This window comes from Amblyomma mixtum, chromosome 3 (assembly GCF_055824585.1).
Source record: "Amblyomma mixtum isolate Tamu chromosome 3, ASM5582458v1, whole genome shotgun sequence".
Lineage (NCBI taxonomy): Eukaryota > Metazoa > Arthropoda > Arachnida > Ixodida > Ixodidae > Amblyomma > Amblyomma mixtum.
The window spans coordinates 287,342,910-287,367,845 of NC_143014.1; the positions used below are offsets into that span (position 1 = coordinate 287,342,910).

The window sequence follows — 24,936 nt, forward strand, 5'->3', positions numbered from 1 at the left end:
TCGAATGGCTGTGTTTACTAGGCCTTTCTGATCGCACTAGTTTGAATAGCTGTATAGTAGAAAAATAATGAAGCATTATTTCTAACTGGTCTACGCGACTTCATAGATGGTGTGCTTGCAAATAAAATTGATTGTAATGGTACAATCTCGCTTTCAGGTTGTCCTTCTTGATCGCCGTACGCGGGTTCAGGCCCTGGACTTGGATACAACAAATATACGACCTCACGTACGAAGGCAAAGTGTTCAAGGAAACCCTTCTTGACATGGAAAAATTCAGCCTTTCGGTAAGTATGACGTTTTTTGCGAATGCAAATGAAATTAACTAATGCAAAGTGTAGCCTATGGCCCAAGCAAACGGTATGTGAAAAGAAGCTTGTCATTTTCACCACGTGTATTTCAAGGGATGTACCATATTCATGTGTTTATACAAACACCAATGCAATACCATAACTGGCTTTGAATAAGGTGCACGAAGTATCAAGTATGCATTTCGAACATTCTCTTCGTCTCACTTATCCGCAACAATGCTGCGGAGTGTAAAAAAGCACTGTAGGTGTCTGCAAGTGCGGATATGGGCCGCTTCGCTGCTACAAAAGGAAACACAAAATTTGTAGTGCTGAATGTACTGAAGTTCGCCGTGGATAAGGCAACGTTTACGCAGATTCCACTGGTGATAAGGAAAGCAAAGGTTACGGACAACGGCCGTTCGATCAGGAAAAATATCTAGCTGAATACGTCAGCACAAAGCTGACCAATATAGTGATTTGATGCGAAGAAGTAGACAACGATAAAAAATGTTGAAAGTTATTACACGTCCCCTGGTACCAAGGTGCTCTGTGTAAACTCGTGTCAAGAGCAAACCATGAGGGAAAGTTTTAAATACATGAACTAAAAGCTGCAGAGGACATGACGCTGCATTATAAGGATTCAATTCCTTGAACCGGAATCCGCTCAGTCGCCATTACAATGAGTTAAAATAACCTGTTTTCCGGAGAATTTACGCAGATTCCACTGGTGATAAGGAAAGCAAAGGTTACGGACAACGACCGTTCGATCAGGAAAAAAATCTAGCTGAATACGTCAGCACAAAGCTGACCAATATAGTCATTTGATGCGAAGAAGTAGACAACGATAAAAAATGTTGAAAGTTATTACACGTCCCCTGGTACCAAGGTGCTCTGTGTAAACTCGTGTCAAGAGCAAACCATGAGGGAACGTTTTAAATACATGAACTAAAAGCTGCAGAGGACATGACGCTGCATTATAAGGATTCAATTCCTTGAACCGGAATCCGCTCAGTCGCCATTACAATGAGTTAAAATAACCTGTTTTCCGGAGAATTTACGCACACATCTTACGTGCTGAAGAGTTTTCAAATGCTTCCCGAGTTCTGCTACCAATTGCTATTAGCGTTATTCGCCAAGTCACGCCTGGAAGGATAGTTTTTTATTCGTAGTTGTAGCAAGAGAGCACAGGTAATCACTTTGCCGAAGTCGCCTCGAAGAGCGTTGGCTACTATGAATGCCAAAGTATTGTTAAAGACAAAAGTGCGGCTTGTACCTGGCGTACTGGCTTCGCTGATACAGTGCGCGTCAGCCGAACAAAGTTTCAAGGGTAGAATGCCCAATGTATTCAGCCTCATTCCGACGGATGCGGGAACAAAAACGACATGTGCTCAGATTTTGGGGGGCGCTGAAGCGGTCGATTTTTCCAGTTCACCTAGAGCCATCCAGTACTGCATTCTTAATAACTGATGCGTACTTATATGCAAAAATGATTGTTTTTTTAGTGACTTTTTAAAAGAAATCATAGCACGAGATGCTATGAGAACTTCTCATTCTATTGGTATAAACTAACAACCTTCAGAGGGAGTAGACTCCTGTTTAGCAGCTGTCTAAACAAAAGTCTACTCCTCCAAACTACCCCTGCTGAGCAGGAGTCTATTCTCACAAGAATAAAGGGCACATTGAGTAAATACAGTTGAGGTCTGTTTATAACAGCATTTGGTCTGGTTTTGTGTGCACGAAGGTCATGCAGAAGAGGAAAGAAAAGCTACAACAGATGGAGCTGGCTGAGGATCACGGGGACGACAAGGACGAGGACAATGATAGCGAGGGCGAGAGCCAGCCGATTGGAAAGGAGTCCATAATCCTTGACTACCTGCTCAAGAAGCATCTCCAAGAGAGCAGCTACACCATCGACGAGGTCAAAAAAGACATCGACACAGTGATATTCGGAGTAAGTAAGAGTGCTTTCTGGGGAGCCTTCTGTTCCAAATAAATGCGCACTAGCGGCCACCCCTTGGCGACTGAGAATGCGCCGGCACAATGACAGATGCCTTCGCGGTGTCAACTCGTAGAGGCGTAAGAAACATTCCTACTGTTCTCAGGAATGTATTTTGGGCCGAGTAAGCAACTGCTGTCTAATAAATAGCGAGTCACAATGTCATGAGTCCGTAGATGCCTGTCGACAGTTTTTATAACTTTTCTTCTTTGATTCCTTTTAACCGTTTCACTGCCACTTTAGAAAATTGGAAGCCCCCAACCCCCCATCCTTCCTCCCTTAGTTTTTCTGTTTCGCCCAGGATAAGTATAAGCAGTTTTTTCACCAAGTAAAGAACCTTCAGACCAATGACGCCGGAATTTAACCTGTGTTAATGGTCGTTTTTCACTTCTCAATTAAGCGGACAATGGGATTGGTACATAGCTCCACTATTACTTTAAAGTACTCAGAAGTATTTAAACCATCAGGCTATCTTGTGCAAATGTACTTACATTTTGAAACGCCTCCGTTCAGTCCGTGCGAAAGAAAAGGACGGGAAGGGGCGGCTTTGATGGTGGAAACCACATTTTTTTGGCTTCCTGCAGATTGTTGCCCAATCCATCATCTTTTTTAAATAATCTTTAATTCTGCACAGTGCAATGCCGAGGTGTAGCACAGAATACATTATGTTTTGTGACCTGCTTTTAAAGACAAATATTAATTTCGTGTCATTTAGTTGGAGTCGCCCATCAGAACGCCGTTGGCAAATATCTCGGATTGTTCAGCTCGGGGGGCCTCCACGCATTTAGTTCGAAATCACTACTTTACTAGCAGTCCTGAAAAAGCCACTGTTTGTCTGTATCCTCTCAGCTGCGTGCAGAAGTAAATTAAATGTTGCCGCGACTGGGTTTCAAACCCGCGGCAGCGTGAGCAGATCAGATCCGCTGGGTACTGCACGAGAGCACTGCGCTATCGTCCCCAACCGATCACGTCCCGCGTTAAACTGCAACAGATTTTCACGTCGTCGTCTTCATCAACTTCCATGCGTGGGCAAATGTCACGAAAGGAGATGATGATCATGAAAGCATTTATTGAAAGCCGCAATGCCTTGGTTGAAGGGAAGGCTGATCGGGTCCCTAGTCTGGGGCGCCGTTGGTAAAAGCCGCTAAATAAACGCATAACTGACTCTCTGGTTCAAGGGACACTTCAATAGCTCTTTCAAGTACGCGGCGGTGGTGGTTTCCACTTGCGACAAGCTGCTTTCGCACAATATTTCGCGCTTAGCAATGCTGAACCGCCAGCAATTTTCTAGTGTTTTTATATACCAAGTGCCACAAAAGGCTGAGAGTTTTTTTTATTTAAAAAATTTCGCCTTAAGTGGCGCTCATGCGCTGCCCAGTCATGAAAGTCAACGATACCTAGGGTTAAATGCCCCCCCCCCCCCCCCCCCCCCCAAACCAAGTTTATCCTTGGATTGCTGGCCCAAGGGCCATGGCATTGCCAACCAAGGGCCACGGCTTGTGCTGGAGCGCGAATATTGTAATTAACTCGGCGCCTTAGTTATTCAGCGCACGTAATGTCTGATTATGATGACTATACTGGCTTTCTACGGGATGCACAATGGCATGCAAGTGTCTTCAGGTCACCTTCCCATTTATCGCATAGACTTCACGGCTAACTTGTAATGGTGTCTACTGCAGGGCAACGACACCACCACGTCGGCCACGAGCTGGGCCCTCTATCTGCTGGGGCTACACCCGGACAAACAGGCCAAGGTGCACGCAGAGCTGGACGAAGTGTTCGGCTCCGACCGCGACCGGGACGTCACCAAGGCTGACGTCTACCGGCTCAAATATCTTGAGTGCTGCGTCAAGGTACGTGCGAAATTTCCAACCTCTGAGGCGCTTCTCGAGTGGCTGATGCTGAATAGTCTTGTGTGCTGGCAAAATGCCATGGTGTGAAGGAGATTACGGTCTCAGTTCACTTTTTTGCTTTCCGAGCTTTCAGTGATCTTGAACGTAAGCATAAGATGTGATACTGACACCAATATATATTGATCGTACCACGGGAAAGTGCGGCCAGCGATTTTTTCACAAATGTCTCGTGCACTACCGACAAGATTAGTCGAGAGTGCAAAGCAGCGCTGCGCACGCTCATTTGCTCCAAGAAGAAATTCCTTACTGACTGTTACCGACCTCTTTTCCATACTCCATTTCCTATCTCTTCTTACAGCAGTTTGTGAGGTATAATAGGCGAAAGAAAAACGAGGCAGCGATTTATATATATATATATATATATATAAGTGATACCAAAATCTTCAAGGCAACTGATAAAAAATATGTTAAGTTGGGGAAGTCACATTGAAAAACTTAACAGATTTATTGACCGTTTCGACCAGCGACTGGTCTTTTCCAAGAATGATCATACAGTGCATGATCCCTCTTGATCATTCTTGAAAAAGATCAGTCCCTGGTCGAAACGTTGAATAAATCTCAAGGCTTCCAGTGTGACTTCCCAAACTTACTATATATATATAAACGTAATTCGGTTGACACACGGTAGAAAAACAACTTTATTCTAACGTTTCGACCAGGGTCTGGCCAGGGTCTGACCAGGAGGCTAGACCCTGGTCGAAACGTTAGAATAAAGTTGTTTTTCTACCGTGTGTCAACCGAATTACGTTTATGTTCTACCGGATCCATTCGATCTTTACCCCTTTCTTATATATATATATACCGTGACGTAAACGAATTATTTGGCAGTGGTTAAGGCGCATTCGTGTGCAGCAAGAAAACGATATCGTTTGGCCTTGAGGTATGCAATGAAGGAGCTGTAGCAAAATCTCCCCACCGCTCTTGCCCTCTCCGATCAGAAAATTGCCGTACAAATTTTCTGCGTTCTCAGAAATGTAGGCGGCAGCACTTTCCAGAATATACCGACCTCTTCCTGCAAGTTTCTACTTCAGCAGACTTCTAAAAGGTATTCGCTCAAAATGCACGCCCTCTAGCAGGTCAGGCGACTGCGCCAATAGAAATCGACTTCAACACAACATCATTATAATCAGCCAAATTCAGCAGACAGCCTAAAAAACGTATTCTAAAAGAAGCCCAATTTTTTCTTTGGCGCCAGCTGCACACACGTCAGCGCTGTAAAAATACGCCACTGTGACGCATTGCCACAGTTAAAAATGCGGCGGCGTCCTCATTGTGAAGAGCATCAAGAAAACAAGACGGCACATGAGACGCCGCTAACTCACTTCTTGCGCTATTTTATTCCCTCGTCGCCATTCATGTTGAGGACATGGCAAGCTCGCCCAACTGATCGCCGTTTTGTGGAAACGCCGTCTGGCTGTTGCATTGTTCAAACAAAGGGTTGCGACAGCACCTAACTATTCGATAGCCGGCTTCTCTTGAAACTCAAGCAGCACAGCTAATCAGCCCAGTATTGGAAATGTACTGGCAAAGATCGGTTCTGCAAAGGAGCAGAATGAAACCAACTATTTCTAATATTTGGCCGATTAGCTCCTCCGCTTGTGAAGCTCGCCGTCAAAACTGTACCAGACGTGGTGTACTGCTGAGACCTATATGCCATTAGTACGACGTTCGTGAAATGTTGTGCTAAAGCCGCCTTAGATTTCTGCTTAACTTTAAGGCTGCTTGTTTAATAATAAGTAATGTGGCATAATACTGCACTTATGTAATGTGGCGGCTCCTTAACGCCAGCAGTTGGAAGCCCTGCACCCCTTCCCCCTCTTGAAAAACTTGTCCGACGGCGACGATTCCTGGCCTCCCACCTGACGTCCTCTTTCTACCGTCCCAGACTTAAAGTAAGGAAAAGGAGTGCTCGATGTGCTTTTTCGCAAATCCAAAAAACAAGCTGCACTTAAAGTTTTTATGCTGGCTGAGGAGCAGGCTCACGAAGCACCGCAAGGGAGATGCCGCTGGTGCATCTCGAGGACATCAATTGGACGAACAGCAAATAATTCGTGAGGCGTGTTTTGGCTGTCAGTAGGACATAATATATGTATTAAAACTGCATAGAAAGGTAAAATTTTTCCCTTGCAGGAGACTCTGCGCTTGTACCCTTCGATACCTCTCATTGGCCGGCACCTGGAGGAAGACTTGGTGATTGGTATGTTGAAAGTGTTTACATCTCTTTGTATCACGGATGACTTTCGCAGAACTGGCACAAACATTAAAATCCAGAGAGAAGAAAACGCCTATCTGAAAGCCGCATGAAATTTCCTACTTCGCATCTGTGGCTTGCGCTGGCAGCGTTTCTCTCGTACTCTTCTAGCTGAACACTCCATAGGCAAGCAGTCACGCGATTACAATACAAACAGCAGGCCACGCACCTTTGTGTTTAAAGTATTCGCAAGGACAAATGGATTGCGCACATCTTATGCAATGAAACAAAAAGGGTGTTTTTCTAACGCGGTACTTCCACGTGCTTCACCTTGTGCACGCTACTGCGAACAGAGTAGACGCGCTGCCTCTCTGTCTGACCAGACATTGTATGGTAATCCGACTTGATGGTAGCCTTCTGTTTTGCCGCGCGTGCGCATCAAAATGCAGCCAGAAAGGAAATGCTGTGGTCGCGCGTGTGTGCCCGAAAAAGAACCATTTGCAAAAAACCGACAACAAAACCTTTTCGCTTTCTCACGAAAGCTACCATGCTAACAAGCGCAAGGCTTAATTTTGCAGGTGGCTGCAATAGTCGCGGGGCTGTTAAGCTCACCGTTTGTTGACCATGCTCGCGGCTACAAAAATCCGCTGTAAAGAAGCGTTTACGCGACCTTCAGAATTACCGCCGACTAAGGTGGCGGCTGCACATTCTGCTTCCAATAGGAATAAATTACATTTGTGAACATAATCAGCTGTCGAGAGTTCCCGCACCTAATGGAAACCATGTGAAAGATGCTCGTTTAATAAGCGTAATTATGGCATAAATTTGCAATAGAGAGACGCGCAATGAGGATATTTCTTGTCTGCGAATAAAAAAAAAACCTAAACGACGAGGGCTAAAGGACTCCAGCGTTTGTGAGCCTTTAGTTTTCTTGTACTTCAGAATGCTTGGGGCCTCAAATAAAAACGAATATTATTATCGCCAAGATATGCAGCATTTGGCCGTCGGGAATTACTCGGGGCTCGAATATTTGTCGCCAGTAATATAGGATGGAATCTTCTAATCTCAAACATTGGTTTTGACTACAAAACAAATTACTTTCATGTGTTGAGAAGACAAAAAGGTTCTGGTATAGTTCAGCCAGTCACAGCCCCTGGCACCCATTCATTGTTCCGCCATGATCATTAGCACAATTTCACAGTCATGCTGCTTTCACTCAAAGGACTCACTCCGATTTGCAGCAAGTGGAAGCAATACATTTCTACTAAGCAGGCAACGTACAACTGGGTATTGATAGTACAGGAAAAAAATTTTTCTGAAGCTCATTTAAAACGTTAAAGGCCATGAAATGCTGCGCAGCTAAGCCTGCTCTAATATCACGACAAGTGTGACAAAAAATGACATTCTCCCTGCCTTCTTGCATCCTGCCTTCTTATAGATGGATACAAGATTCCGAAAGGTGTCAACTGCTTCATCAACTTGTTCAGCCTCCACAAGAACCCCAAATACTTCAAAGACCCGGAGTCATTCATCCCAGAGAGATTCCTTACGGAAGAGTTCACCACTCGCCATCCTTACTCGTACCTACCGTTCTCAGGAGGCCCGAAGAATTGCATAGGTTTGTGCTCTGTCTACAAACACAGTTCATTTTCATGCTGCCGCTATAAACTAGAATGGTGCACGTCTTGAAGGTCAGTGGCCGCAGAAAATTCAAGCCACCACGTTTTTCCCCTATATGTTTCCAGTTACGTCCTCAGAATAGTTTATATGGGTGCCAAGATTTGACGAGAGATGGAGTGCTTTATTGAAAGCCTAAGAAGCGTTAGGACAGCCCTGACATTGGTTAAGAGGCAGCCCCATGTGCAGGACGCACAAAAAGGCGGCATTGCTCAGATTACCGTCTCTTTTTTCGCTTAGTCATGCGTATATTCTCCTGCTTTCTATTCCACGCGTCAGCCCCGACGAACCAACTAGCCCAGTCATGCACATCATAAAGTGAAAGTCTTCTAGCTTGCGCAAGATTGCTAAGATCTCATTAGACACCTTTAACATACCGTGTCTCGTGTTACCGTTAGCGTTACCGTAGTACCGGGAGCCCACTTGCCGTCAGCGCGCATGCGCAGATCGCCTTGAGGGCGCCAGATGGCGCCAGGCACCCAGCAGCTGCGCGCACGCCTGCCGAATCGGTACCTATCAGCACGTGCACACTGGTGGTGAGCGGGCTGCCGGGAATCCGGTCAAGGTAAAGCGCTATACTATATGTTAAAGATGTCTGTTACTCCTTCTTCAGCGGAGAAAATCGAAATTTCTTAAAATACCGAACAGATGACCACTCAGAATGCCATTAGACCAAGAGAAGGATGGTCTTTTGCTGTGTTTTTTTTTTTCTCGTAACAAGATTTAGTATGCAAACTCACTAAAACATTTTACAGCCCATAACAATGTGAATTCATTGTGAACGGGGGCCAAGGAGCTGCTGGCCCTGTGCGACAAATTTTATGCTATGCTAAAACCGCTATATTGATACGTGGCGTTTAAAGATATATTTAGAAGTTTTTCGAAGCGAAAAAAATAAAGAAAACTGGCATGCGACAACCGCTGTTGCACGTAGTGTAGCGGCCAGGCAGACAGAATGAGAAGATAGCCTTCGTCGTAAGCCTACTAAATAAATAAATGGAATAAAAGTGATAGCAAGTGCAGCTAGCAGGATATTGAGAACATAAATTTAGTAGTGGCCGTATTCCCAGACAGTTCCGTTTACAAGATTTCTCGTATAAAGTTCATCTACTCAGATATTCACGTCCATATTTCTAACTCAATCTTCGTTATCGCACATGAAAGGCAGTGACGATTCGCGCTTACCTCCTCTCTGGAGTGATGCAGCTGCTACATGTTTCATTTTTCTATACAATGTGAAAGAGAAGTTATTAACTATATAGATAACCATTGGTAGTTGCAACACTACACTCAGCAGCTTCGTCCCACTGGGAGAAGTTAATAGCTGACCGCACCGCCTTCTATGCGAAATCACACGGGCTGAGTTGGAAATTTGAAGGCGAATATTTAGAAACACAGGCGTGCCATACGAAATTAAACAAACGGAGTAGGATACGATTGCAGCCGCCTGAATCTATACATGCACACTAACCGCACTGACTAAAATGTTAATACTATTTAAATAAGAGGTCACCGACACCCATGATTCTCTCATTTGGTGTCAGCCAGGTTTATTAATCTACATGCAAAAAACAAATTCGTGTCCTTCCAACCATTTATGGTAAAGATATTGAAATCCTGATTTTGAACGCCCTTTAGAATGTTCCCCCATAAAACCAACTGGGGATATTGCCTGTTTTATGACTAGTCTTTTGTCGTAACCATCGCCGAAAACACTTTACGGAGCACATTGCACGTGAAAAGTATGAATTTTCTGATGCCCTGAGCAATAATACAGAAAAGGAATTTAACACTGCGATACTGCCATATCTCATACACTGCGTAAAAAGACAGTAAGCTGTCACCTAGCGCACTCTCTTATATATAAGAGAGTGCGCTAGAAAACAGGTTGCTTTCTTTTTACTTCTTTCTGTTTACAGTGTACTGTAGTATCATAAGAACATCTCGACCTCAAAGTACGTGCTGCGGAGGCGAAAAAGTAATTTGTTATCAACTTTCGTGCCCTTCAAACTTGTGATATTGTGGCCAAAATTATAGAGCTTAAAGCTCCTGTACTAAGCAATTTTGCTTTCGTGTCTCATAGATCAAGGGTAATGTATAAAACAAATAAATTTTGAAAAGATGATCATCAAGGATAAATTGAAAGTCCTAAGAGCACGCGAAGCCTTTTCATCGAAGCGCGTTTAAGGGGAGCATCGAAAGCAGCTAAGTAGCAAGCGGGCTTGAGGGGGGGGGGGGGGGGGGGGACAAGAGGTGGAAGTTTTCAGCGGGCGCAGCTTCTGTAACATTCAGAGAGGGCACAAGGGGCCCACTGTGGTCCTCGCCATTGAATAATACAAGATGCAAGCGTTGTTTTGCAAGATTGGGCTACTCATACCAAACAATTCTGGAGGAAAGCATTTTTGAATGGCAAATCGTTTATGAAGGCAATTTTTTTCACATAATGTAAGATTTCGCTATGATAATCAATATATCCGCAGGTCTCCCGACAGCAGTCTTGTATTTTTTTTTTCTATTAACTTTTTTAGCATCGTCAAAAGCGTTTCCCGTTGGTTTTCTATGGCAGTCTCAACTCTTCAATGCGATCAATGGAAATGCTTGAAGAGAAAGATTTTGCTGCATATCAGAAGAATGGACGTTACCTTCAATATTTCCATAACAGTGCCTACAATTATCGAGTTTTAAAATATATTGTCAGAGAATGTCAGAGAGAGAAATAGTCTGGGCGAAATTAGGTATGGTCCCCGTCATGCTTGACAGAGATCGATATACGTTACGAGCACATACGTAGTGCATTCTGACGCCCCAATCAAAATAACATACCGCCGACTGCACAAGATTTGTCTTTATATGTATTCACGGAAAGACAAACATTTACCGATATGTTTCTTTTGATGAATCTGAGAAGCCTCATAGGGAGTGCGACATAGTGTTGCCAGAAAACCTCGAGGCGCTGTTGATGCCTTTTGCTTTGTAAAACAGCGATCGGTTCGAAGATTTTTTAACATTATTTGCCTGCGTTAAATGAGTCGGAGTGGGCTACAGGGAAGCATCAGGGCAGTAACCAGAGTGTGCACTTAGGGAAATATTTTTTATTTTTATGAAGCATTTTACTTGTTTTCGACCGTTATTCCCAGGCTGGTAATTGAATTTCAAGCTTTTAGCTCAGTATTGGCCTACCCGCTTAGGTATACTCTATTCGTAGGTCATGCATGAGTAGCCTTTGGTGAGCTGGAATGTTACCGATTATCACAATTACGTCAACGGCAGCTGCTGTTTGTGCTGCACCACCTGTGTGAGGGGTTATGTTCTCCGCCTTTCTAGAACACTCCAGATGCGCAAGGTGGCTTATGCTCGGAGGGTGCAGCATGGAAGTTGTGCTGTTCTTGCTTGGAGGAAAGCAACAGAAAAAAACAGTCTTGAGTGTACACCTGCCTGTGTTTCAGTAATTGTCTCATTCATCTATAAAGCGTGCGATGCATTCTCTCGCTTGCTTTCCATGTTTGGCCGTTCCCGGTCAGACCCTGAAACGTAAGCGTATGCCTTATCGATCGAGCACAACGTGAAGGCACTGGTAAAGAGTGATTTGGTGACGAAACGCACTCTTATGGCCAGTAGGAATCGGCGACTGAAGGTTAAGGCGCTTTCCAGTGCGGGTTTCTTTGTCATACAATGCGGTTTCAAGCGTGGAGATTTTTTCCTGTGGATGAAAACACCTTGGATAAGAATTCTTTTGGCGATTTCTTCGGTGGTGATTTGTGTACTATAGACTGTATCGAAATCAGATGTCGGAGAAAAGGATGCACGTAACGGCGATTTCTGATGATGAAACAGTTGTAAACGTAGCAAGGGAACTACTTTGCCTTCGGTTTGAACATAAAGCCGGCCGTGATCTGGACAGCTTTTAACGGCAGGCTTCCGCAGACCGCAGAAATAGATGCTCCCGTTGCTGTGCCGAATTATTCCATGTAGCAGTTTCAGTCGATAAAGAAATACTTGTTAAGGAGGCAAAATCTCAAGAGACAGCTTTCATCGTCGGAGTCCAATGGACTCCCATAAGGAAATGTGTCAGTGCCAAGAGCTTCTTTACCACACTGTACAACAAAATGGACTGGGACGCACGTGAACATCGATTTCACGTCAAACGGAAACAGGAGTGCTCGTCTTTAACAGACCCGTCCTTTAGTTTCGCCACAATGTGCCGAAGGTCGTTAATGTAGTAGCTCACCGTATATCTACCTAGGGAGCGAACCCTGATGCAGATTTGCGGACAGTGAGTACAGTGATAAGCGCCTGTATTACACTATTGGCCTGACTGGCGGTCCTGGTTTGTGTAATTCTAGAACTGCGTAGACCGCGAGAGGAGATCCGTTGAAGCAGTGAAGCTGGTTGTACAATTGTCCTCTAACGAGGTAGACACCTGAACAGTGTCATCTTCCGACTTATCTTCGGTGCAGGCAAAAAAGTAATCTAACAAACAATATGAATTTATTACCTAGAATTGGCCGCAATTACTTGCAGATAATATATATATTTCATCCTGTCTTGCCTATGTAATGCACAAAGGGAAGCAAATATGACGCATTCCACGCGAGCTTCGATTAACTCGCATCACTGGCAAATTTTAGGAGTTTTGAGTAAATAGAAGTGTGACTATAGAAATTAAGAAACTGACATGCCTGCAGATAACCATGATTATTATTTGAGCTGTTTCGACAGAAGGGATGGGTGTGACGTTGCGATAAAATGCAGATTACTCCATACTTGTGTGAGAAAAAGTGGTTTCGAATTTCGATGCCAAGTTAAAAATAAAGGCGTACTTTAGCGAGGAACCTGAGCATGGCTGAAAGCTCACTTTTGACGCAGCCCACAGATGGGATATAACTGACTGTATTGTTCACTTTTTTTTTCTGGCCAGGTCAACGATTCGCGCTTCTGGAATCCAAGGTGATCATGGCTAAGCTGCTGCTCAAGTTCTCAGTAGAGTCAACACGCCCACTGGATCAACTGAGAGTCAGTTACGAGATAATAGTGAAGGCACGTGGTGGACTGCGCATCTGGTTTCGGAGACGCCCCCCAGTCGACGATGAGGGGCAGGTCGCGAAAGCGTGAAGTCTGCGCTTCAGATTAAAATGATGACGGTGGACAATGTATTTACCTATGGCATAACTAGTTCTCGGCCAAAGATTTATGTATATATTGCGTATTTCGGCTGACAAATAAATTTTTGAACAGAAAACGACTGCATGTGCATTTTACTCTTTTGCAGCGCCATTTTTATATATAATGCGCGCTTTGCACCGGTATTCTGATTCTACTTTGAAGAAAAATCAACCAGTAAAATTGGCCGGTTTAAAAGGCATTTTTGGCCTTATAGAAGACAATAACGGTTGCTAAATCTCAAGAATATTAGCTACGGTTAAAGAATTACGAATCACTTTTTGACAGCATATCATATATCCCGAACAAATAGCTTAAGCGGCGAAAAAGAGTCTTGGTACGAATTAGAGTCGTAATTTGTGCTTTCATTTTTAGGGAATAAATGAATGATACCTTTACACAGCTACTACCTGCTGAAGACAAGTGTAAAAGCTATTTCTTGCAGTTTTCGGCAAGTGTTCGCAAAAGAAGATGAAAATTTGATCTTGACTGAAAATAGTTCCAAAATAGTGATAAGAAAAACAATTTCTTCATAGGTTCAGAGTGAATTGGGTATGCCGTGGTGCCCTGACTGCAACTATGAAACTTCTTTAAATGCGTTCGAAGGAGTGCATGCGTCTATTACTTGAGCATAAGTTCAGCTTTATAAACAGTAACCTACTAGAAATGCGAATTACGAACAATAGGTGATGAAATTGGAGGGGTGATGCTACACCATCGCATGGTCTTCATATTACTTTCTCAGATTTAATTCAGATATAAATTGAGAAATGTCCGTCAAATTTCATTTTCATTTTGTCTACTTTAGCTGCGGACTATATATATATATAGTCCCACTATATATATATATATATATATATATATATATATATATATATATATATATATATGCGTCTCTCATAGCCTTAGTAGCTTTGGGACGTTAAACCCCATAAACCAAACCATATATATATATATATATATATATATATATATATATATATATATATATATATATATATATATATATATATATATATATATATATATATATGAAAGAAGCCAACAGCCACAGAAACCAAGGGGCAAAGGGGATTTTTAATTTATTTATTTTGTGGTGTTGATCAGTTTTAGAATATTACTGAATATGTTATCGCTTAAAGCTAATTGATTAGAAAAGCAGAAGAAAAAACAACCACTGCGCCGGTGAGATATATACATAAAGCACGACCCTTTCCTCGCAGATATGATTGCAAAACAGCAAGAAGCTCTTCGCTGGCAGTTAAAATTCACACCTTCGTTGTAATTACTGTGGTTTTAAAACACATTTATTACGGGTTTTTTTCCACATTATTAGGGTTCCATGATTTGTTTTTTTTTATGTTTCTCACCACGGATGGATGCAAGCCTCTCGGGCTTGCATCCATCAACAGACTTTTCAGCCGCTGACTCTCTCCATCGGAGACGCCCCGTGTACACATTATACTGGCGCCGCCAGGTACTGCGACAAGCCGGCCATATGCATGGGGGTAAAGAACGAGGACGGACCCGCAAAAGCTGCCGCATCGATCGCCTTGACTTCCAGCCGGTCGGCAGAAGAGGGAGGCATAGCCCCCGCCATGCTACAAACCACATCACGCCCACACAATAATCCGAGCACAATACACAATACACAGGCCACCTGCAGGTCGTATGCATCCGGACTGCTCACTATCCATGCGCAGCATATGTTATACAATCTTCGGGACCATAGCTCTTATGGTACTAATGATCTGGGCTCCACGCTAGGTGTCTATTCCTGGCCTTTGCTCGTGAATGCCTTGGCACGAGAACTTACAGGCCAGGCACCAGGCGACGGGCCGTCAAACGTCAACGACGCACTACTGACTGAGGCACCCACATACTCGCACATCCTCGAATCCTATAGACTCCAACGAAGAACACGTCCACAACTCCACCCATCCCTATACAGAGGGGATGCTACGTCGTGGCGCCAGCTTCAGACGAACCCCTTCCCGAACCATCACCACAAACAGACCTTCTTCCCCTCACAATACCCCTCACCCTTCGTGCAATACTGTCGAAACCACTCTTTGCCACTCCACGTGAGAGTGTCCTCCCCCTCCCCCCCCCCCCCCTTCCGCCAACCATCTGTACCCCCTACATCCTCATGAAAAGATGCTCTGTCCTGCTCCAGCCTGAGCGGAGAGCAACGGCTAATCGCGCGGGTTCGAAGGACAGCAGAAGCTGTCGAAGTAGTGGACTGAGGACCCTGCCCACGACGACCGATTCCACAGTCATCCTTTCGAAAAAAAAGTTTTTCACCACAACCGCCACCCCGCCGCCTTCCATAGATTAATTGCTACATAAACAATTGAATCTGTTTTTAATGTGGAACTGCCTGCATAGCCAGCAAAAAGAACAATGATATTAATTCAATAATCGCAAATGAGACAAGTCCCCAAGTAATTTCATTTAGAATGACACATTTGCAGACCGCTGTTTGTAAGGTATCGGCGAGGCAAAACCTCGGCGAGGCAAAAACCTGCATCAACATGCATCGGCGAGGCAAAAACCTCGATCAGCGAATCAGGCAACACAACAATGACACCAGGTCGATGAATTCAGAAGACAACCCCCTCGCCAAGCACTGCGAGCGCGCCGACCACCCAATAGCCTTCAAGGAGGTGAGCGTCTTGGCCGTGGAACCCAATCTGTTCAAGTGGCGTCACGTCGAGTCATGGCACATCCGGCTCACAAAAGAGACGGTGAACAAGACTCCGGGAACGCACCCCTCCGCGTACGTTAGTAAACTTCGCCACGTATTAACAAAAGGAAAGCGAAGGCCGCTCACTGCTGCAGCTGGCTCGCATTTCAATCACCCCTGAAGAAAGGACCGAGTTGGTCTTGAAACGTCGGGTTTAAAATGAATTATTGGTTCCTATCAGTGTTTATCAACTTTCCTTTCAAAGCCAAGCCAGGCGTACTTGCGTCGAAGATGTTCTCGTTTAAATGGCCCTATTGATGTTTAGAACCAACCAAAATTAGCAGACCTTAGGGCGTAATAGACCTTCTAAGAAGGTCGGAAATAGTACGGTGAAGTAAAAGAAGTTCCGGTAAATTTTCTTCTAAAACAAGGATAAAACCAAGTATAAAAAGTTGCCCTGTCAAGCACTCACAGATATCGCAGAAAATTAAGGTAGGGAATTCTGCTGCAATCTCTTGAGTTTAAAAGCACTTGCTGTTGGGTTAGTTGGTTTTGGTTCATATTTAAATATTTAACGGCACGATAAATAGACGAAACATATAGGTGCACAACTAGACGAAGGCGCTTCGTCAAGTTGTGTACCAATGTATTTCGTCTGTTTTTCGCGCCGTTAACTGTTTAAGTAAGAACCAAACTCATCGAAGCAGAGGGGATTATATACGCCAAAGATGTGAAAAGCAATAAACTGTTACCACTCGTGGAGTCCACATAATACACTTCCCGGCCACACACTTCCGATCAAGGCTGCTTTTGTTCAGCCAGGATCTGTGAAAATATGTACTCAAATTATCAATCACCTCCTATGCGCTCATTGGGGGTAACGAAAGCTAATAGGGTCAATTTTTTCAACACATTCAATAGAAAACTCCGTAAGCCTCAATAACATTGAAAACATGTTTAATAAAGAATGAACGGACATAGTTTCCTCATCCTGACAATCGTTCCTTGCTGCACCATTTGTTACGGAACATTTCTTTCGGCTGGCTGCGTCCGAAAATAATTATTGTTCTTAAAGCCACGGCCACACTGTTCCTAGGTATACACACCAACAAATATTGCTGACATGTAGATATTGCAAGTAACGGAGAAAAATCTAAAGAAACCAGTTGGAATGTGCTGCGAAGAAAATAATTTGCTTGACTGCAAGCTACCCCTTTCAACTAAATAACTGAAGCTCAACCACCAGAAATTTGGTGCCATGGTTAGTGGTAGTTGGTCGGCTATTTTGAACTAACCTAACCTTCGAAGATTACAAATCCTTTACTTAATTTCTCGAATTTTGAGTGTTATCAGAAGTCCCAGATTACAGATACTAACTCTAACATATCCGCAGGTAGCCGAGCACTCTGGTTGACCATAAGCAACGCTTGCATTTGGAAGTTACACCGCATCACAATCGGTTCCCACAGACACGTACAAAACACGTTGTTTCGTGTCACATACGTGACTGGCATGCATGTGCGCACTGAAAATGTGACGGTACTATGGGTTTCAACTGTTCACTACGCGCGCTTCAGTGAAACCTGTTTATAGAAGTGTACATGACGCGCGGGGATGTGATCAAAATGTTCGGTGGCTGATTACACAAACCGTCTTGCAAGGAACATTCTTTAGCGTTTCGTTAAATCAAAAATTATCTTCACCTTGAGCACCAACGAAAGCCCACGTCATGTTCTGTAACTACTTTAAAATTTTTCAATTTGAAACAGGAGCTGCCGGCCGTGACGTCACGGTCCACAGCTAGGAAGCAAAATATGTTGCCTCCTGTGGTATCAAGGCAAGAATAGCCTTGGGCAAAATGTCTTATTTAAATATACTGCAGCTCTCAGCTCAGGGCCATTACAGCAGAGGAGTCTGCATACACATGTAGTTCTGGGGTGTTAGGAGTGGAGCATAAATCATTTGTGTATATTATTGACACCAAAGGTCCGAGAATAAAACCCTGTGGAATGTCTTTTTAACTGGGAAAAACTGAGATATGTATTTATTGCTACTGAGATATTGATAGCAGTTAAATAAAAAGCTTTATATTAATTGTAAAGGAATGCCGCGGATCCCACACGTAGTAAATGTAACTGGAAGCACATCCCGAAGTACAGAATTAAATGCTTTCTGCGGGTCCAAAAATAGTTCAAGCGTGTATAACCTTTTTTTTCGAAATTGCTTATTATCTCATTCTTTATGTTAAGCAAGGCTGATTCTGTCGATTTGTTTTTTTTTTTAATCCGCACTACCTGTCAGTGATTACATTATATTTCTCTAAAAACTTCTGCATCCTGACGTTGACGGCTTTTCAGAAAATTTGGAAACCACCGGCACAGCTGAAATTCTGCAGTAGTCAATAAATGTTTTACTCTCTCCTCTTAAAACACGGGTCTAAGCGTGCTATCTTTTAACGATCTGGAAACACTATGGTCGCAAAGATAGAGTTGGTGATATGAGCCAAAAGAACAGATATATTATGAGTGACATATGTATTGGCCTGGATTGAATGCCACCGTAGCCAGTACCTCCGTTATTTTCGAACATATAGATTATTCGTTTATTTCGCAAGGTGTCATCATCATCATTTATTTGACCCTTAAAGGCCCCTGGGGGGTTATTACATAAGGGGGGGGGAGTAGTACGTTCAACATGACTCACATTAGTGGGGGGAAAAAAGAATTTAAAAAAAAGAACAAACAAAAAACACACACACAACAAAAGCATAAAGAGAAATAAAGTCAGGAAAGGGAAATGAAACAATTTATACAGCAAGATAACACATCAGACGTTCTTTAAACCTTACTGGATCGCATTCAATGACAACAGATTCTGGAAGCCGATTCCAGTCTTGAGTAGCGGCTGGCAAAAAAGATTTGTTAAAGGCATTAGTTGATCCGTGTAAACGTTGGAAGCTCATGGAGTTGAATAAACGGGATGACGTGCGCACAGGAGGGACTAGAAGGGACTCGCGTAGGTTAGGAAAATTGTGATATAATTTGTGCAATAAACATAAGCGAGAAACTTTGCGTCTAAGGGCTAGTGGGCTGATAGCGATGGATGACTTGATAGCGGTAATGCTGTGGTGAAAATCGTAATCTGAAGTAATAAAGCGTGCCGCACGATTCTGAATGGATTTAATGGTGTTAATTAAGTAAGCCTGGTGAGGAGACCAAATTGCTGATGCGTACTCAAGTTTAGTGCGAATGAAAGTCTCGTATGCAAGCTTACGGATTGATTGCGGGGACAGTGAAAGGGACTTTCTAAAAAAAAAAACAGTGTTTTTGATGTATCAGCAACGAGTTGAGTGATGTGTTTTTCCCGCATCAGTTTGCTGCTGATTGTGACACCTAAGTACTTGTATGATTGAACCTGCGAAAGGATAGTTGATAGAAGAGAATAAGGTTGGTTGGTTGGTTTATGGGGTTTAACGTCCCAAAGCGACTGAGGCTATGAGAGACGCCGTAGTGAAGGGCTCCGGAAATTTGGACCACCTGGGGTTCTTTAACGTGCACTGACATCGCACAGTACACGGGCCTCTAGAATTTCTCCTCCAAAGAAATTCTAGCCGCCGCGGCCGGGATCGAACCCGCGTCTTTCGGGACAGCAGCCGAGCACCGTAACCGCTGAGCCACCTCGGCGGCTTAGAAGAGAATAAGGATACGTAATATTGAAATGCTTGCGTGAAATTTCCATAAATTTGCATTTAGTGATGTTCAGCTCCATCAACCATTCGGAACACCAATTATCTATTTTTTGTAAGTCATTTTATAGGATAACCTGGTCGTCGTGAGAGGAAATGCGACGATATAACACACAGTTGTCCGCGAAAAGACGAATGGACGAAGATATGCCGGATGGGAGATCATTGATAAATATGAGAAAGAGCAGGGGCCCAAGCACAGAACCCTGCGGCACGCCTGAAATCACTTCATGAGTTGCTGAATGATAACCGCCGATGACGGTATATTGAAACCGGTTAGTGAGGAAACAGTTAATCCAGGATAATGTGAGGGGATCAGTATTGAGGCAAGAAAGTTTACACGTAAGACGTCGGTGCGGGACGCGATCGAACGCTTTTGAAAAGTCTAAAAATATGAAATCGGTTTGAAATAATGATTCCAAATGCAAATGAAGGTCAGTAGTGAATTCAAAAAGTTGTGTCTCGCATGAGAGACCGGGGCGGAAGCCATGCTGCTTAGAAAAGAAAAATGAGTTATTGTGAAGGTGGCTGGCGACTTGAGAGTATATAATGTGTTCCTTGAGCTTACATGGAATGCACGTTAATGAAATTGGGCGATAATTGGACGGATTTGAGCGGTTTCCTGATTTGAATACTGACACTACCTTGCTTAGTTGCCAGTCTTCCGGAAGCGAGCTGTCGGTTAATGACTGGGTGAAAATAATTTGCAAGATAAGGCTAGAAATTATTTTAGTGGACTTCAGAATCTTCGCGGGGAGGTTGTCAGGGCCGGGGCTGGTAGAGAACTTAAGGCTGTCAATAAGTTTCTCGATTCCTTCTGCAAAAATTTGAATGGGCGGCATCTGGTTGAGGTGTGAGCGAGGTAAGACAGGCGTGTTTTGAGCAGGTTCGTGAGTGAAAATGGATGAGAAGTAGGAATTCATTACATTGGAGCGCTGCTCTACCGGCACCAGAGAACCGTCTTCGTTAAGCAAGGAAATGTTATGGTTTTTACTACGCGGAGGAGAAAGAACGTTCCAAAACTTTGGGGGGTTTGTGCGGAGGATGCTCAGTAGGTCTAGATGATAAAACTTTTTCTTAGAACTTTTTAAAAGTTTATTGTAATCCCTCAGAGCCGTAAAATATTTTTCCCATTTAAGAGCAGAATTTGATATTTTGGCAGCGCGGAAAAGGCGCTTTTTCTTTTGCGACAGTTTTCTCAAAGCATTGGAAAACCAGGGTTTGCCTGCGTCACCACGAATGGAAACGAGTGGTACATAGGTATGAATTAGAGCTAAAAGTGTGTGCTTGAAAGCCATCCAGTTTTCGTTTACTGATCTTCTGTTGGCAGATTCGCGAAAAAAAAGGTAAAACAGTTCCAACTCTTCGTTGATGAGGGTGAAATCAGCACTGTTATAGTCGCGTATGTGTTTAATGGATGGTTGACGAGCAGGTGCTTGAATGGATAGGTTGAATAACAGTATTTTATGATCACTCAGACCATCGACGCACGACATATAATCTATTAATTCTGCATCCGTGACAAAAACTAGATCAAGTGTGTTGAAATAACGAGTAGGTGCACTGACTGTTTGAATAAAGTTAAACAGAAGTATTAGGTCAAGAAATGCTTTAGACAGACGGCAGGATCCAGTTAAGTTGGCCCAGTTAATAACGGGAAAATTGAAATCGCCACAAAGTATACAATTAGCGCGGGGAAAGCGACAATTCAATTCGAGCAGGATTGAATGCAGTTCGTTAGTAAAGAAAATGTCACAATCAGGCGCGCGATAACAAGCAATCAGTATGTATGGGATTCCAGAAAATGAAAAGTTAACACACAGAATTTCTTGACGGCAGCTAATATCAATAGTGAAGGAAGGCGTGCAGGACTTAATGAAGACGAGTACGCCGCCACCCCTTCGACCGAGCCTATCGCGCCTGTGGATGGTGAATGCTGTAATGTTATCAAGTAGTTCGTCGTTCCGAATGTCAGCAGTCAACCAAGTCTCGGTGAATACCGCGATATCGGTGCTGTTATCGTCTAGAATAGCTTCTATAGATTCCTTCTTGGGCATGAAATTACGTACGTTGGCAAGCAAGGCAGGCATGGCTCGACATTCAAAAACTTTCGCAGGTGTTACGAGTGGCTGGCATGGCGGCAAGAACGGGCGCCGGTACGTTCGCGATGACTGCTATGCTTTAACTTCTTGCACCGTTTCAGATTCATCATCGTAGATGTACTGTTTGCTGCCAATAATAAGTTTGTCGAAGCGCATCTTGAAGGTTGAGTTGCCCTGCTGGCCGTACGCGAAGAGTTTAGCTGTAGCTAATCTAACACGTGCAGAATAATCTTCGCGAACTTTATATTCCGAATCTTTCAGCTTAGGGCCAGCAGAGAGGATTTCGGACTTCTTTTTAAAGTTGGCCAGTTTTACAGTAATAATGGGGCGGCTTCTAGATTCAAGGAACTGTCCCATTCTGTGGGCGCGTTCAATTTCAGCACTTTCGAGAGCTATGGCCAGCTGCTCAGAACAAAATTTGATAATGGATGACTCAGATTCTGCCCAAGTTTCACTCTTAACGTCGGGAATGCCAAAAAAGATCAAGTTAGAGCGCCGGCGACGATTTTCAGACTCGTCGCATTTCTTCGTGAGCGCCCTAATGTCTGACGATATCTTACCAATAGTAGGGTTAGTGTACGGACTTGTCATACGAGTTAATATGATATAATTCACACGGTGAACGCAGTTAGTGCCAGAATTATTTTTTTGGTACTTTGTCATGGCCGGTAGATTCTGAACAAGAAACAAAGTGCTTATTTTTGGTGATTGTAGCTGCAAAGGCAGACAGAAGGCCATTAGGTGCTGTAAAATGCAAATCTGCTCATAGTTTTTTCGAACAGGTTAGGATAGCTTACTTTGCGGTCGATATTCATTTTCGGAAAATAGCTGCTAATAATACTGAGTTTTCTTACATTTCCGGTGCTGTAGACTAGGGTATTAAACAGTTGAAGATCATTGAAAGCAGAATTTTCAAGTAAGAACGAAGCTTTATGTATGAAATTACACACTCAACCCAATTTAACCAGCACACTTTTGTACGTTCGAGGACCCCTTAGAAAAGAACTTTGCATCTGCTTACTTCAAGAATCTGTTCAAGATCAGTTGAGATGCTTGAAAAGGTTGCAAAACAAATTTTCGCCACCGGCTATGGAATTCTGCAGGGACAAGGGCTTCAAGGACACGGATGTTACAGGAAGTCGAACTAACTGCGACAAGGGACGAGGATTTCTTCAAGTGGTTGACCGACAACAATCGGAGCAGGAGCCTTCTCTGGTTCCTGCCCGAAAATACCTTGCATGATTTTCTATAGCATACAGCGAATCCAAATTATGCCTTTATGGCAAGAGTGCGAAATAATAAAAAAAAGGATCAAACAAGAGTGGAAAATAAAAACAGCCCTCAAGACAACTGTAGCCGTTATGCAACCGAATTTCAACCCAATTCCGTGGAGACTTCACGATCGCGTTGTCTGAAAGGTGTGTGCCGACCTATAGGCATTGGGTTCAACGTCCCAAAGCGTCGCACGCGCGATGAAGGACGCCGTAGAGGAAGGCTCCGGATTGATTAAGATCACCTGGAGTCCTTTTACGGGCTCTGACATGGCACGTTACACAGGCGCCTTTCGTTTACACTGTATCAAAACGCGGCCATCGTGCCGGGATTGAACCCACGTTGTCAGGCTCAGCAGTTGAGTGCTCTAACCTATTCGCCAACACGGCGGGTCATTTTCTCAAAGAGAATAAAGAAAGGAAGGAACGCTTCGTTTGCAGAGTGGTGAGATCACATTAAATGCGTTCTCACCCCTACTGTAACATATAATTTTTCTGGATCACGCAATATTTCTATATTCACCATCCTGTAGCGCTCATTGAATTTAATTTATAGCAAATGGCATCTTAGACCAATATCCTTTCGCATTGGTCGGCTATCTTTTTTTCTTCTTTATTGTGGTAGAATCAAAACTAAAACGTAAGTATATTTGCAGTCACTCTGCTATCGCTGTGGCACCAAAAGCCGAGCAAAATGCACCGCTTAGCACTCCCACGTTGCGACACGTTTAAGTACCATGTTTTTCCCAGACAATGAAACTACGAAGCGCTTCCACAAAATTTTGCTCTGATTTCCTACAAGGCTTATATATTCATTCAAGAAGACGAACTTTTCTTCCTATTTTGTCCCTGTTGCAAGTTTTAGGATAACAATATTTGTCAGTTGAAGAAAAAAAAATTGGAATGTTCTACATATGCGTCATATTACCCACAAAAGGTTCTTTTTATTTAGTCGTCATTTGATAATTCAGTACATTTAAAATCAAACTGTCGCCAACACACTCATCTAAAGACAAGATAAATTGGCGAGGTAAAGCTTCAAGTCAAGACGACAGCAGAGTTGGTTTAAAGAAGTACGCGTTAAAGCTAACCTAGTTGAAGTCAAAGAAGATCAGGGAACATCGATCAGGCTTTTAATGCCTCTAAAGGTTTGTCGCTGACGATAAGACAGCTGATTTCAAATTAACACCTATGACAACTTCTCTGCGAAATCCTAAATGTTGCGTGGTTTGAGAGTATGAAATACGAAAACGCTGTGCCACTATGCACTGTGGACACATTATTATGGCACACTGGACAAGCAAAACCGACCAATCGATCAACATTTGTGCCCGCCGGCGACGCTTCTGTGAGCGGGGCACAGCCATCATTATCTGGCAGAGGTGGCCCTGCTTCCCCGGCAGCATATCGCAGGTTATGCTCTCCTAACACAATAATGCAGCGTTTTCGCAGCAATCCCCCAGCACGTAATGGACTGCCGAGAGCTCGTGAATGGATTGAAAAAGGGAGCCTGTGCTCGCTTCTTGCGGTAGATATCGGCCGAACTGCTTAACTGGCACATACCTGTTCGCCTAAGGTGTTGAGATGCGCTTATTTTAGCTTTAGTTTTTCGTTGTGACTAAAGATTCGCCATCTAACGGCATCTAGTTGTCTCTTTTAGGTCTATTAGCTGGTAATTTTACTCCCGATTGCTCCCAATTTCACATGACATAATCTGCTTCAATCCACTACAAAATTTTATCAGTGCATAGAAGTAAATTATTTTTATTAAAAGCAAATTATTGAATTTTTAAACCTCCTTTTATCTTAAGCAGAGCACTCCCAATGAAATGACCCAAATACGCAGTGAGTGCGATCCGTAGCCACACACTTATCATTTTATGTTAACACACTGCTCAATAAGATGGA

At 43.5% G+C, this 24,936-nt stretch overlaps 2 protein-coding genes across 2 annotated transcripts in view; one reads left to right on the top strand and one right to left on the bottom strand.

Annotated features, from left to right (window-relative positions):
* The window catches only part of LOC149355092 (cytochrome P450 4V2-like), a 41,579-nt gene extending 28,282 nt beyond the window's left edge, over positions 1-13,297 (top strand). Inside the window, exons 6-11 of the mRNA XM_089583609.1 lie at positions 158-284; positions 2,029-2,238; positions 3,963-4,136; positions 6,327-6,393; positions 7,826-8,005; positions 12,983-13,297. Of these exons, the coding sequence (XP_089439735.1) occupies positions 158-284; positions 2,029-2,238; positions 3,963-4,136; positions 6,327-6,393; positions 7,826-8,005; positions 12,983-13,176 (952 nt within the window). The 3' untranslated portion in view covers positions 13,177-13,297. The remainder of the gene's footprint in view (positions 1-157; positions 285-2,028; positions 2,239-3,962; positions 4,137-6,326; positions 6,394-7,825; positions 8,006-12,982) is intronic.
* Positions 13,298-21,829: 8,532 nt separating this feature from the next.
* LOC149355093 (uncharacterized) lies at positions 21,830-22,348 on the bottom strand. The gene has a single exon (XM_089576063.1). It carries the CDS (start codon positions 22,346-22,348, stop codon positions 21,830-21,832), a length of 519 nt encoding a protein of 172 aa, XP_089432189.1.
* Positions 22,349-24,936: the final 2,588 nt, after the last annotated feature.

What these genes read in the sequence shown, in the direction of transcription:
- LOC149355093 (XM_089576063.1), bottom strand. Translation starts at nt 22,348, where the DNA reads ATGACAAGTCCGTACACTAACCCTACTATTGGTAAGATATCGTCAGAC.